Here is a 15,545-nt window from a genome sequence, read left to right as displayed (position 1 = left end):
ACAAACTTAGACCCTGATACTATCCAGGTTTCTGTACCTGCCAATCTTTATTCCCATTGACTTTTATGGGATGCCAGATGATAGCAAGATCCATGCCTATTTGTACCACTGCAGGATGAGAAACACCTGGGAAAGGAAAGCCTACATGTGTATAAGGAAGTGAAGACTTGTCATCCAAAAAACAGAGAAATCTCTGCAATAACTAAATTATGTTACACCAAAACTCCACTATTTTCTTACGCCTTATGGGCTTTCAAAACACATAGTAAACAAGTGACTGAGCTGTTTTATTACTAAGATAATAATCCTGCCAGTTTACAAGAAAGAAGGACCCTACTCATTGTCACCATTCTTCATTCTTAAACACAAGGGAGCGGGCCTCCAATGCTGAGGGATCCTGCACGGTTCTTTCACCGCAGATAGCAAAGTCAGCAGGGTATTTCAGTAGACAGTGTTTCTCATTAAACATGTACATCATTGCTGCTGCTCTCAGGGCATCCAGAAATGCCAAAATGTAGACAGGCATTTAAAATTACAGTAAGCTTTAAAAGGATACATGTATTTTACTCCCCCTGTACACCCTTGATTGTCTTGTAAACACATGGACCAGCAAAGGTGTTTTAACCATCCACTGTTCTGTAACTGATTGTCCTGCAACTACTCCTGGTAAAGGATTTAAACTTTAGACATCCCTCAGCACTCCTGAGTGATTTCCTCAGACTGTGCTTCAGGACAGTTTCTACCCCGTCGTGTTTATTCAAAGTCCCTCTGCAAAACCAAGGAAGTAATGAGTTGGAGTTGGCATGGGAAGAGTCCCACATACCTGGCCCGATGGTTGGCGGTGAAGGTGTAGGCACGGCAATGGGAATGCCAATACTGCTGCTTCCACTGTTCTCTCGACTGCCACTTCCTCCACTACTGCCACTACGGAAGAAAGTCACACGTATGAGCACAGCATCTCCTACAAAAGCTGAACAGTCACACTTGCTGTGTGAGCTCTGCTAGCCTAACTCAATTACAGACTGTTGAAAAATTCCCTATTAAATGCCTCTGTCTTTACCTACAATTGCATACAGATAATCAAGTCTGGATGCATTACACTCCTAATAAATGGAATTAGCTAAGCTGATAAACATCACTATGAATAAAATGTGCAGTTAAATGCTTCAAAAAATAAGGCAATCAACCATGCAAGTCCTAGGCAATGGAGTAACAACTGCAGGAGTAGTCCAGGGGCCTCGTAATAATTGAAAGTAGTATGCTGGGGCTGGAAGACTTAATGGCTAAACTCTAAATAATCATTTACGATTATTTATGCTGTCAGCTGAAGGAACATTTCCTCTATGCAGAACAAAAGTTTAGATTGCTAAGTTTTTAACTGAGAATGGACATGATAACCCAGCTGGGGTGGGGTATGGTGTGCTTAATTTTCTGTATATCTAACACTCCCCACTACCCTTTTGTGTATGAAAAGTTTGTTTCTAAGATGGTCTGAAAGATAACAGTACAGCTAGCTCACAGCTTGTCTAACTAATGTTATATGATATACAAATCAGAGGCCAGCAATACAAAACATAGTGAACTACTGGATAAGATTTCTACACATGCCTTTGGAGGCTGTAATATTTATTTTCTTTGAGGAAGCTGAAAAAGAACCAAAATTCAGGCAGAATCTGTCCTTATTCTTATCTAAGAGTACTCCTTAGTTCAAGTCTTGAATTTACATGCATTAAATGGATAATGTAAAAGAAACTAAGCAGACAAGATGTTTTGAAGCCAAAACTTCACTTCAATTAATCCATGTTAATTAAGAGTACTCAGTGAATTCTAGTTTATTTACCATTCCTGGATAGCTATAAATCAGTCAAGTGTCAAGTGCAAACCATTCAAACATATATCCTTAGAAAATAACATTACAGACAAGAAAATCGGCGATCTGAAATGGAAGCCAAGATAATTCCTTCAAAATTAGAGTTCTGTCTGCTGAAGACCTTGATCTTGTCACCATGGTTGCAGCTGAATTTCTAACTGCAGCCTACATAAAAGATCTTGTGAGACAAGAGTAAGGAGCATTCACAGTAGCCAGCTAAACAGACTAACAAGATCCTCAATGCAGCGACATTTAGAAGTTATTTAATTCTGACAGTATTTCATCACCAACTGTGTCTAAAATACTCTCTCAGTCCTGTTAGTGACCTACCATGTTTAACTGCCTACTGTGAGTTTTTAAAAAAAGAAAAATGCTAAGAAAGAAGCTCTCTAGAAAACAGGCTAACCTTTTACTTCTAACTACATTGAATTCTTTCATCTGTTTTTTCCCTGCAGTTTGAAGCCTGTGATAAAAATCGTATTGAAAAAAAAATGAACTTGCTCAAGAGACTCAGAGAAACCTTTAACCTTGCAATTCAAGAAAAGAAAATTGTTTTTTAAAAAGCTACACTCAGAACATTGAAAATTAAGGCACTTCTTTGCATTACAGAAGTCAACATTGCGACGAAGTTCTGTTGATGCAGTGGTAGAATAACTCACCTTTTCGCCTTTCAACAAAAAGCCAAGATGCACAAAGCTTCAAAGCTTTTCTATGACTTTAATAAACATTAGTTTGCCAGGCAGGAGAGAGGTACTGTGGGAAAACACCCTACCTGTGTGTTCGTGGCCTCTGGTTCAAGGAAGCTGTCCTCCCTGGACTGTGCTGACTGCCCAGCCTGGCAGGGCTGGTCATGTAATCATTGGGGACTGTTGGCGGTTTGACTGGCTCCAGGGTTTTGTAAGGAGTATTTCGTCTGCTCAAGGAAAAGAAGATTTGAAGATGGAAAGATAAAGAATCAGAAGATTAAAAGACTAAATAAGTGAATTTGTAAATCCATTTGTTTTCTAAATTTTTTCTGAAAGATCACTGCACAGTGACCTGCATTGCAGCATATTAAAATTCCAATGGGGAGGGTAGACAGGTCACAGTCAACAGCCTAAAGTACTCTTACATAGACAGATCCATACAAGTCGGCCTACAGCACATAAACTGGTCAAAGAAGCCTAAACTAAATTTACCACCCCAAACACATTATTTCAACAACCTAGCATACAACAGCTACATCTGCATAACATTCTGGGGTTACCTGTCAGCACATGACAAATTTCCATTGTACCGATTTCCTCTTCCCTCCCCCTTCCCTGTTCCCATCAGAACCCTTTCCAAAAGTATTCTTGGCTGAAGGTATTCATCTCATTAAGACATCAGCAAGGCTGAATCAAGATTCACAGAACAAGTGACATTTGCAATCACCAATGCTTTTCCTAGGAGCACTGCTTCATGCAGTAATCAAGCAATCTCATCTCACATAAGCAGATCTGAAAAAGTGCCTCACAGATGAGCTTCATTGTCTCCGTTTTGCAGCCCAAGAAAGCTAAGCCCAGAGAATTCCAACCTAGCAGACTTCATCAAGTCAGAAATGTAACATGGATCTTTTGAGATCTATTCACCAGACACGTTACTGCCGTAAGAACAGTGCATTTATTGTACTGAATTGCAGGGCTCTTTAGTTCTCACCAGTAACTGAGAGATCCACTGCAAAACACAGAATCTGGCAATGCACCAGAGCTAAGCAAAACCAAAAATACTGAACTACTGGCATTTAATAATTTGTTCAATTACTGGTTATAACTGAGTTGGTAAGTAATACAGCTTCCTGGTATTTTAAGAAACTTACTGATTTTCTTTCTACATCATGAAAAGCAACAGTATTAGACTTTTTTTCCAAGGTTATTTCAGTTTGAAGCACATTAACAGTCTTCCCTGCTTATTTTATTTGGTAGTCTTTAGATCTCTATCACTTACAACTGGAATACAAAATTTCTTTCTTTTTTTCCACAACTGATCTCTTTTGGCAGATCTACAGGTGGTGATACACTGCATATTAAAATCATCTAGAGTTCTTTATATAGATAAACTAATTTACAAACACCACAGTACATGAAAACAATTACAGTATTCTCACTTTCTTGAGAGGTTTTAATAATAAATTGTTATAGATGGAAGACAAAAAACATTGTTTCCCAACATGCTCGGAGCTCCCCACCTCACTGTCCCCCAACGTTTCAGAGTGTGATCCTGGGAGCCCTTCCCACCAGGGAGAGGTACAGGGAGCCCAAGGTCTTGCTCTGCTCCAGGACCCTCAAGGAATGAATTCAACTACTCCTGCCACATCCAGCTCCAGCAATTCACTCACTCTTCCATGGTACTTCCAACCTGAGCATCCAGTGATTTCCACAATCTCTACCTGGTCCTGTGAAGGGACCCCTGCTTACTTCCGTCCCTTTTGCTTTTCACTCTGCATCACTTCCATGCAGGACTCCTTCCCCACCATGTTCCTTTAGACAGTCCTGCCTTGGAGGGACGAGCTGCACAACAGGCAGCACCTACTTAAAGGCCAGTGTTACACACTAAGCTCTTTCTGGTTTTACATACTCATCTCTGTTTTCTGGATCAAAGGAAGAAGAGTAGCTTCCTTGCGGTTCCTAGCGATCTTTTCTGCATAAATTAGGGTAAGTCATGCCTATGATATTTCATGCTCTGGCAGAACACGGCTGCTCAAGACAAGAACTGCTCTTCCTGAACAAGAAGGGCAAATAGAAATCTCTCTTACAAACCCACATTATTCCTCCCCCTCAGCCAACTGCTGCCACTTGTCAAGCTCATCTGGAAATGACATTCAGCTGATTAATCCTTATCAGGCATCAGCTAAGGCAACCAAAGAGCTCTGACTTGTTCAGGGGGGAACATTAGAGCGAGGCAGCTCACCAGTACATCAGCACTGCTGTTTCCCTAGCAAGCATCCAAGAGGACATGAAAGTGCTGCCCAGGTTCCCAGGGCTGATAAACAACTCTCTCAGCTGGGATAAGAGACACAATTGGAATACTGATTTCATGCCCTTGAGCAATGGGAATTTTCAGAAAACATGCTGAAGAAATCTCTAGGTTAATTTCTCTGTGGAATATGCAGCAAACACTACCACGAAGCATCAAATGGGGATTACAAAAATCACTAAGCCTTCAATGAAAGGAGTTGCTGCTTCTAATTTTCATTGACCATTGCTCCTGATCTCCATCCTGTTCTGTCTCATTATTCCTCATTTTTATAGTTTCCTGCCTCTCTGAGGCAATATATCTGAAGCTAACACAACCATGCCAGCCAGCTTTACAGTGCCTCAGTCCCACAAATTACAAAGGAAAGGCTGAGAGTGACAAACAGGTAGAAGGTCACTTAGAATGCCTTTTGGAAGATGTTGCACAGTTGGACAGACAAAACCATATGGCACGTGCACTGAGCTTCTTAAGTATTAATGTTTTGGTCTCTAGCAACAACTACTTGCTGGCACACCACGATAAGCAGATTTCACTCCCCACAGGTCCACAGCAGCAAAATAGATGCAGGGAACTCTGCTCACAGTGAGACTTGGGAATAGCAAAATCCTTCCTCATTTAAGCATAAAAATAAAAATGCACAAGCCAGCAAGAATCAATATTGTCACTATGCTCACAATGTCATGAATTTTGCTTAGATAATGCAACAAATACAGCATAAACAGCCACTTCACAGCTTTTCTAATACTGAGAAATGAGTAGACAGGAACTCTACTAGTGAAGTCTTTCCCCTGCTGAAGTTAAAACCTTAAGATTCTTTTCTGTCACTAAGGATTTCTCCCCAAAAGTCAGGAATAACAACACCCTCCTCATTTACACATAACCATATGAAACCCTTGCCCATGGAAAAACATTCTTTCAAAACAGTCATCATGAAAGAAAGAGTCGATGCAGTTGAAAGGGTTTATACAGAAAAGGTAATTTAGGGCTTTTTTTGCTAAAGGCTATCAGAATTGCCACCTATCCATGAATAAGATAGATGGCAATATGATGATATTTAAGAAACACTAACACTGGCACAATTAAAAATTTCTATTAAAAAGGAGGGACCAAGCAGTCCATTCTTACCCCAGAGTTCCCCGGCCTGACATGGGAGGACTTGGTGGTTTTTGTGTAGGCGGATTTGTTCTTGACAAGGTGCCAGTTCTTGCAGGCTGGTTATTTCCATGCTGAAATAAGGGAAAACATGATTTTATTTTTATAACAGAGCAGCTCTATTACTGACAGCTTCCTTTTTTTTTAAGTGTAAGAATATGAAGTGAGAATTCCCAGACAGCTGTCAAACAGCAAGTTTTCAGCTACACACGAGACAGACACCAGTAAATACAAAGAGTCTAAACACAAGCTTAATGTTACTTTCACTATTAATTTACAACAGACATCAGAAAGGTAGGCAATTGACAGGTTCATGCACAAATCTCTTCCATAATATTTTTCCTTAGAGGGAAGCCACATTTGTATTCATTGCCATTCAGGTGTTAATAATTTAAATCAAAGTTTAACACTGACAGTACAATGCAGCCAGCATGGCCCAGAATTTCTCAATTTGCCCCTGCTATTTGACTAGCAGAGTCATTCAGGTTGTCTGGGAAGTCTCCTGCAAAAAATGTAAGTGAAGGGAATCAAGGCATCTACTGAATTCAGAGCAAAGCACTATATGTGTTAGAGAAATTAATGTATCTATGTATAAATGCAGATGTCAATGTATCGCAGATATATTGACACGCTAAATGCTGTAAATGAAAAAAAAGGTATAGCATGTTTAATCTAAATATCCTATGGAAAGCAGAAGAGAGTGTAAGAGAGCGCTAGTTTTCAGTTTTAATGGCTCTGCAGTCTCTACTATCAGTCACATGAGGCACTGTGGGTCAAAGGAGAAATAACACTTCTTACCTTGGCTTTTAGCCACTTAACGTTGGCAAAAAAAGGGGGGAAAAAGGTAGAAATTAATGGCAGATCCATCACAACTGATAGGACAGGTTAAACTACAGATAATCACATTTTAAAGAAATCATTTGTGTCAACTGGTAATTAGCTCATCCCAGTACACTAAGAGAGATTTTACTCTGTCAGTTATTGAAAACTCTGTGTCTGATGAAGCGACCACAGGAAAAGCACTTGGGTCAAAATTAAGTTTTGCTAAGCTTTGCCAGATATGTCTGCCAGGTTCCTCATGGGCAGTAAAGGGTTGAAAAGCCCTCTGCTGACCATTCAAGTCCAAACCCAAATCAATGCTATTTCAATGGCAATAGGCACTTAAGAATTCGTTCACAAAACCACAGTTTCAGCAATATGCACAGAATTGACCTGCCTGTTGCTTTGACACTTAACCTCCACATGTTTTCAAGAAATCCTAGCTGCTGCATTGAATGGTAAATAAAGAAAAGGGAATTTTCAAACAGGATGAGCAGCAGTGCCTTTCACCTCTGGTTTATTGATTGAAATCTGATTCAAGCCAGCACAACACTGGCTGCTCAAAACTGTGTTGGCAGGGATAAAATGATTGTTATTCTGAAATTTTAGCTCTTAGAATCAAATCATTATATGACTCCACTGTATCATTTTAACAGTCTTTGTGACTGCAGAGGAAAAAGAAATATAAAAACTTGGCCCCGTCAGGAAAATGAAACATTTAAAATACACTCAAATTCTTTCATTTTGGGGGGGGAGTGGGACAGGGGGACAGACACTCATATTTTTGAAAGAGTTAGTTTCACCAATTTAAAAAAAACAACCAAACAAAATAATCCCAATGCTTTTCTTGAGGTTGTTTGGAACTAAAGTGTTACTTCCAGAATCAGCCTTCTAAGGCAGAGCTTTTCAAACTGTGGTTTGCACCTTCTTCCCCTCCTCCAAGAAACACAGGTTAGTTTAAATGCATCTACAAACTCGCTAAAAAGAAGTAATTAAAACATGCTGTATAACAACGTGCATTTGAAACTTCTGACAGGGTCTGCAAAACCACTGAAGAACAGCTGGGGTTTACAAATCAAACAAGGTTGAACGCCACTGCCCTTAAGTTATTCACATTACAGAACAGAAACATTAATCCTGTTCCAAAATTCAGATGAAAAAGTTTAGCTCTGGTAAATAAATTTGAAGGTCAATCCATTTACACCCAGCCTGGGCAGAGGAGCAAGCAGAGCTCACAGGCATTTAAACCACCTTTGTCCCCACATACTTATTTCATGGATAAACATGCAGGTTCAGTTTCCAAGATGCCAGAGTACTCTCCCAAGCAGTGTATTTTTAAAACAGGCCTTTAGTAATGAAATTCGTTTCCTCTTCTCACAGTGATATGTGACCCTTCCCCTTACGTCACCAGCTGCCAACAGCAATGGCATAATACAAGGAATTTGTTAAAGGAGACCAAAAATTGAAACTCTTGGTCCTGTCCTTCCCCAGCAGACATAGCTAGAAAATTTTTAAAGGCTAAAAAGGAAGGGTGGCATGGTTTCTTATCCAGCCTCTACTACTAAATTTGCCTGCCTCAAAAATATAAAACCAAAAAGCTTCCTTTTTTTCCTTCCCTTATGCAGAGTCACTCAGCATTTATGGTGAGTACTTCCACCCCCCGCCTAATCCCTGTTACATTCTGCCACCACTGCAATGACAGTATGAATATCAACATCTAGCAATGATTCAGGCAGTCTTCATCTTATTTCAAACCTTTCTACTGCTAAGAACACTAAACATTTATCTGAAGTCCAACAGCTCTTGACCTTTATTCCTATCTCTAGCACTACATCAGGTGAGCTTCATCTCTTTTGCTACCAGTTAAACAATATACAGATACACACTTGATTGTTGAGAAGAATTAGCAGCTGCTCTCATACTGCTTTCTATACGTAAAAAGGTCTGTAGATGTCCTCTCTGTTGCTGTCAATACAAACAAGAGTCATACAGGCAGGAAAACAGAAGGCCAGAACACAAAAGAAACTGGGATTCACATGGGAGAGCAACTCCTGATCCAAAGTAGCTAAGCAAGGGAGGAAAGCAAATGAACCAAAGCAAGATGAACCATATGGCTATTTAATCATGGTTAACAAGCTAATTAATTAGGAGGACACTTTTTTTTTGTTTATTGGCTGAGCTTATGAGGTCAACATTGCTGCGTTACTTGGTCTGAAAACCTAACGTGATGCTTTCTAAGCAATTTAAAAAAACCTGCTTGGAATTGAGAACACTTTATGCAGGAGGGTCTAGACTCTGTGTGATTTGAAGAAGGTGAAAAAAAGACAGCAGAAAACAAAAGGAGAAGCAGGTACATGCTTAATATTTGTGCAAGCATCTCTCTACAAATGCCTCCAGGCCAGCCAGGCTGTTGGCAGAACCTGACCATCACCAACTGCATTATCAGTACCAGGAAGGTCAGAGCCAGAAAGGAGGGAAATGCTGGGCATGAGGAGGAGAAGAGTCATCATTCATAAGGTTCACAGCTTGAAGAGGGAAGAGACTGTTCTGAGAGGGTATAAAATAAGAGACAGGAGGTGCAAAAGGAAAAAAGCTTAGTCAAATGAAGAGCATCACTGAGAACTCCTGCAGAAGCTGTGAGGAGCATGATTCCCTTCTCCTCCTGCTATCTGTATTACTGCACACACAGGAGACAGTTTTCAACCCAATACCAGCATCCTGGATGACACACATCAGCACAAAAACAGTCTGTAGGCTTGCTGGGGATGCTTGTGATGCTGAGGGTGAGAACTAGACGGACCAGGATGTTCCCAGAAAGGAAGCAGGGTAGGCTGCAGTACTGGTTGGGGTTTCTTGCAACAATCTAACAGATCATGTTTTAAAGAAGCATGATCAATTTTGCCTTTCTAGGGAAAACCCAACAAGCATGTGGCAGTCCTGGACAAAGCCTTAAGGGCTGTCACAAAACTAAGAGAAAGAAACCACAGTCTCAGGTTTAAGAAGTAAGAGAAAACACTGCTGCATTTCCAAAATGTCACAGCTAGGGCAGTGACACAGCCACAGGGTTTGGACAGCATGGGAGAGCAGGCTGGCCTAGGACTGAGAGCCAGCAGTGGGCTGGAAAGGAGCAAAGCAATTAAGGCAACAGGCAGAACAGGTGTTTGCAACAGCCATGCAAGACATTTATCAAAGCCGAAATTGAGGCTGCTCCTGTAACTGATGCCAGAAATTCAGAGCACCTGGACTTTAGAACTTCAGCTGTGGGTTTGGAAGGACAAGCAATGACTGCCAGTACCAGGAGACTTATTTGCTTAAGGCAACCCTTTTGGCAATTCCAGCATACTCAGCTCTGGTAGTCTAAAGAGTACAAAAACACCTGCTGCCAAAGGGAGTACTGCAGGTTGCGTAAACAGAGGTCAAAGGGACAAGATCAAGAATGGCATGAAAGGGAAGGGTGTGAGGAAATCAGAAATACCTACTGATTAACAAAGGATGTCCAGACATTGACAGACTTCACTGGCTGGCCTCAGGAGGCAGCCATCTAACTGTTTTTAATAGTTTTCATGCCAAGTAACAAGTCATGGGGGAACATTAGTCATGATTCAGGGAACTATGAAGCTATCATTTGAGCTATAAACTCTGCTTGGAAAACGAGGGGTAGGGATGATGGCAAATAACTCATTTATGTGAGCAGATTTATCTGTAAGCACACAAAAGGCCACCTGCACACGGAAGCAAAATTCTTATTATGCTGGTATTCAGCAAGTTTCTCCTGCACATTTCAGCTATGAACTCTCCAATTTCAGAGTGCAGAAACTTCAAATTTCTATGCAGGCTGGTCATACTTGACCTGCTATATGTCACCCATTTCTCTGACTCCTGAATTTAAAGAGCCAATTTCACTCTGCATCTTCCCATACCTAGGATCACTGAAAGAGGTCATTAAAGACCACCCAATATAAATGCTCTTCAATGGAAACACAGGTTTAAAAAGTATGCCAGCCTGATCTCCATTAGTAGTAAGTATCTGGCAAACTTGGAACTTTTTATACATATGGTCTGTAAAAGCAATAATCAGCCTAAGGTGTGTTACCTTTGACCACTAATCATAGTCATCAACCACAATACAAAAAAACCCCACACGGTCACTCTTGACTCTTTAGTCAGCCTCCCTTTTACCTAAAAAGGTACTGCCTTTATTAGTCATGGGATAAGTGTCCCTAAAGAAAGGTAGCTGGCCATAAGACCTTTTGAAATGCTATTATGTGTGTGCAGCTAGGCAATTTCGCACAGGATTGCCCTTTGCCTCATCAGTGGGGCAGTTCTGAAATACCACAAGGTGGCACAGAACAAGAAAAGCAGAAGCTGGAAAGGTGCTTGCTCATGAAAGCATGGGATGCCTGAGGAAAGGATACAGTAAAGCACCAAGCCTAGAACATGGCTTCCTTACAGAAATCAAGATATGGAATTTGGTAGATAATCAAAGGTGTTGTTCAGCAGGCAGACTGTATGTGGGTGTCAGATACTCAGGGTGACACACTTCTGCCACACTAGTTTTGTGCAGTTTTTAAGAAATTATTCCTGTGTCTCAATTTTCTTAACAGAATGGGTCAGAAGCCTTTATTTGTTCTTTATTTCCTTATAATCTATGGTAAAGCAGATTATTTTGAGGAAATTTAGGTTTCAAATCACTGCTTCTTTAAAAATTGAACATATGTAGGTAAGTATCTCGTCAGGGAAATTTAACCTCTCCTATTATTTAACGTCTCCTACTATTATTTGCAACCTAGTCATTAGTGTTTTGTTAACAGCAATCAGATGTAGTTTGTCAGCATTGCTTCTCTCCTTTATTTCTTCCTTTTTTTTTTTTTACATTCCAATTAAAAAGCATTAGCATACAAAAACCTGCTTGTGGATGATAGACAAACTTAACATTGTTTCCATAGCACTCAGTAGTCTTGTTCAGAGAAAGACAGATTCCTGCTTTTAAGAAGTTCATGATTTTTCAGTTGAGTTGGTAACTTTGAATCTAACTACCTTAAAGTAAGGTTAGCATTAAAAAAAAAACCCAAACCAGAAAAAACAAACAAAAAATAAAGAGAGCTCAAGGTTTTGTGTTTCCTTTGCAAGCTGAAAGGCTTCATTGAAACCTACATTATATCAGATGACACTAGGCACACTTCTGAATTTCCAGTAGCAAATGCCCTATGGAAAGCACACAGTGTTAACACTCACAACAGAGTCATTAGAGTTGGCAACAGGAAGTTCCTTTTTCCCCTCAGAGAAGCATTCTTTACCCTACAGCAATATTTACTGTTTGGCCATGACCCCAGAGGGATGATGTGACATTAATGAAATTGGCAACATGACATCCTTTGGAGCGTGAATGTCTGACAGAGGCTGGTAAGGGGACAAAGGCAGCAGCAGCTCCAGCTCAGGATCTTTATCTCACTTTGTTTTTATTAGACTGAATTAGTTAAAATTTAATATTCCAGCAGCTACACAGAAAGAGTCTTATCCTAAAGGGTATGTAGGCATGATTAGGTAGCCTTTCACCCTCAGCATCTCATCTGCATTTTTCTTTTGCACTGACACAGATATAGGCACAAAGACTGCAGACAAGTAGGACAGGCTGAGAAGCACAAGGGTAAGAGCAAGACTTCCTTCTCTAAGCCTCGTGTTTGTCAAGTTCTGGACCAATCCCTACTTTAAGGGAGTCCTTCCAACTTCCATTTGCTTGAGAAAGATTTCTGAATGCTTAACTCCTGTTTGACTTTCTGGGCTCAAAAGCTTCTTACAGCTTTCATGTGCTGAAATGCAAATTTTATGGTAACAAAATTACAATTTTTTTTCCTCAAAACAAAACAGAAAAGTGATCAATCTCCATATACAATTCCAGTTTGGTTTTGAAGAACTATTAGTTCCATAAAACAAACTTGATCCAATTACAGCTATTAGGCATTTCAATTAGGCATGTATTCAACATTTTATCTCCCTTTACCATAAGGCATAATCACTTCAATTTCCTACTTAGCTGCCATTTTACAAATTGCTGCAATTCCACCTGCCTTCTATTCAAAAGGAAGATTATAATAAATTCAAAGGCCAATTTGAATTCAGCTTTTAAGGGCAAATTTAAGGTTTTCAAGACAGCTTCCAAGCTTTCTCCTTCTCCTCTCTCTTAAACTGAGGATTTTCTGTATGAGTAATTGTGTTTGACCTATTTATTTGCTGGCACAGTATTTTTTTTCCTTTTCTTTCACCAAAAAAAAAAAAAAAAAAAAAGAGAAGAGGAGGAAGGAAATTAAAGTAGCCTCTGCCTAATAATTTTAAACCAAGCTCTACACAGGAAGGTAGATAATGACAGTTACTCTTGTTTACAAAGAATTACTTTAGCTACATTCCCCTATGCCCAGAGGGTGACAGCTGAGCAACCACTTAACAGACCAGCAAAAATGCTTCCCTGCGTGTTTCTTGGAGCCACCAACACATATTTGTGTTGCAAAGGAAAGCCTTCTTGCTAGCAAACCAACTTAAAAAGCCCTCCTGATTTTGGCTGATGCTAGCCTTGGCTTCATAGGGACGTATATTAAAAAAAAGCAACTTTCGGAAACACTGTCTGCATCTGCCCCTGCAAAGGGAAGGGGCAGAAGGCGCAGCAGCTGGGGCACTTTGGGGCTGCCATGGAAGTTTCAGGCTGAAGGAAAAAGCACCTCTGTGATCCTAGAATGCTCTACAAAAGCTTTTCAACCAACAATGTGCTGGAGGAGGAAACAGCAGTGCCTTCCAAGGAAGTGTCTCCCACCAGTGGGGAAACCTGCTATAGAGAGCAGCTGCTTACCCATCACTGCCACCTCCACCCTCACCTGCCCCCACAAATGCTGCATGCATGTGAGACAGAGGGAGGCATGCAGAGCCCTTCTCCATGCCCCAAGCACATGCATCTGCTTTTGCATCCTTTCTACACAGCCATGAGAAGCAGAGACAAACCAAGAAAATGAGCTGTGACTATACACAGGAGGTGTTTTTGCATCTGCTCAGATGAAGACATATGGTGAAGGCAGCATTTATCCTAAGGATTACATACCTCCCTAATTTTGTTAACTCTGTGAGACATTATTTTTACCTACGCTTTTCATATTAAACAATTCAGAATCACCCAATAAAATATACTGCATATTTAAACAACATTTCTCCTAGGATCAATACTTGAAAAAAATAAAAGCAGAAACAGGGTATAATCCAGTCTGTATCTTTGATTTCTCCTCCTTGTCTTTTTTCTTTAGCTTTCTTTATCAAATCCTGCACCAGAACAATCCCATTAACAGCAACAAATTGACATTTATAGATTTCAGTGTTGTGTAATTTTTATTTAATACTTAAATGCCAATGTGTATGTTGTGCTGTATTTGATTGACACTTGCTACAGCAGAAAACATACAAGGATCTACAAATTAGTCAAACTGAAATTATTCTAAGCAGACCTGAAACCTCTTTTTCTCTTGAACAACATGGTTTTTAATGCCTTATTGGACATGTTGCTGTCCAGCTTGGGGTGAAATCTTTGCTAAAGGAAGTAAGACTTAACAGAGACTGAAACATCTTTGAAGACCACTCTGGACAAGACAAAGTTTCTAATTCAATTTATTGAATGCTCTCCCCTAACTGTAGGTTCAAGAGGCAACTCAGATTCTCAGCATCATCTTTCATTTGTGCTGACTTCTAACAGGACCTGATCCAGTTTCTTAAGTTGTTTTGGTTTGATTTTCTTGTAACACCACTACCTACATTTAGGTGACTAAGTAAGCTACTTCCTTCAGAACCTTGATCTGTGTCACACTCTTGGAGCCCAAGTAATACGATGGCTAAAACATTTAATTATGTCGTTCACTAACTCAGCACACTCTTTTCAACAGTGTCTCTAATGCATGGCAACCACCTTGAACTACATACCTGAGGTCTGGCTGGCAGTTTATTTCATTTGTGTAACAAGTCTACATAGAAAATACCAACTGTTTCATGCCTTTCACAGCTGTAGAACAGACTTAGGCAAGTCACTCAAAGAAACAATATCAAGATATAATTTGCAGTTGCCTTGTAATTAGTTGGTAATTTGGTTACTACTAGAAGCCTTTCTTACCTCTGAAAAGACCAAGTTTTTAATATAGAATAAACCACTAACATTAAAAAAAACCCTTTACTAAAACCATTCCATAAGAACTGCCTAGAAATGGGTAAACAGCATGTCATTCTGCTACAAAGAGAGGGTCCATGAATAAAGACACCAATACTCCCAAAAGCAAATAGTGATATTGGAAAATGCAACAGCTAAGCCTTAACAACCTCAGCCTTCATGGATCACGCAACCTGTTTTGAGTCTGCACAATGTAATAGTTCAGCAAAGCATCAATTTCAGAGACTAACAGTAATTACTCTACTTTTAAAGTCTGCTACAGCACTTGATCCCTGGAGCACTTAAATGCAGAAACCAATAACCTGACACTGAATTCCTGTACTCTCTATTCATAGAGCATCCTCTTCAAATGCAGACTATACTGAGAAATCATCAATTTTTCTGACTCCAGCGTTTGTATTTTATAGCAATTCAGAACACGTCTGTCAGGCTTCTACACAAGACTGTTATTCATCAAGACTGGCTTAATTTATTAGTGTAAAACAATCCTAGGTGTTACAGGTTTAATACAGGTTT

General features: G+C 40.0%; 1 protein-coding gene across 9 annotated transcripts in view; it reads right to left on the bottom strand.

The window, feature by feature from the left end:
* The window catches only part of ABI1 (abl interactor 1), a 78,467-nt gene that overhangs the window by 11,772 nt on the left and 51,150 nt on the right, over positions 1–15,545 (bottom strand). For 7 of the 9 annotated variants that reach the window (XM_085050476.1, XM_085050474.1, XM_085050478.1 and 4 more), the window contains exons 4-7: positions 6,815–6,829; positions 5,990–6,090; positions 2,643–2,783; positions 824–924 (exon numbers count right to left, since the gene is read on the bottom strand). In XM_085050476.1, coding sequence (XP_084906602.1) covers positions 824–924; positions 2,643–2,783; positions 5,990–6,090; positions 6,815–6,829 — 358 coding nt within the window. The remainder of the gene's footprint in view (positions 1–823; positions 925–2,642; positions 2,784–5,989; positions 6,091–6,814; positions 6,830–15,545) is intronic. The other 2 variants (XM_085050471.1, XM_085050475.1) reach the window with 1 other exon arrangement.

This window comes from Lichenostomus cassidix, chromosome 2 (genome assembly GCF_008360975.1).
Source record: "Lichenostomus cassidix isolate B80296 chromosome 2, HeHo_3.0, whole genome shotgun sequence".
Lineage (NCBI taxonomy): Eukaryota > Metazoa > Chordata > Aves > Passeriformes > Meliphagidae > Lichenostomus > Lichenostomus cassidix.
The sequence above is the reverse complement of the archived record's forward strand: the minus strand, read 5'-3'. Positions and strand labels throughout refer to the sequence as shown.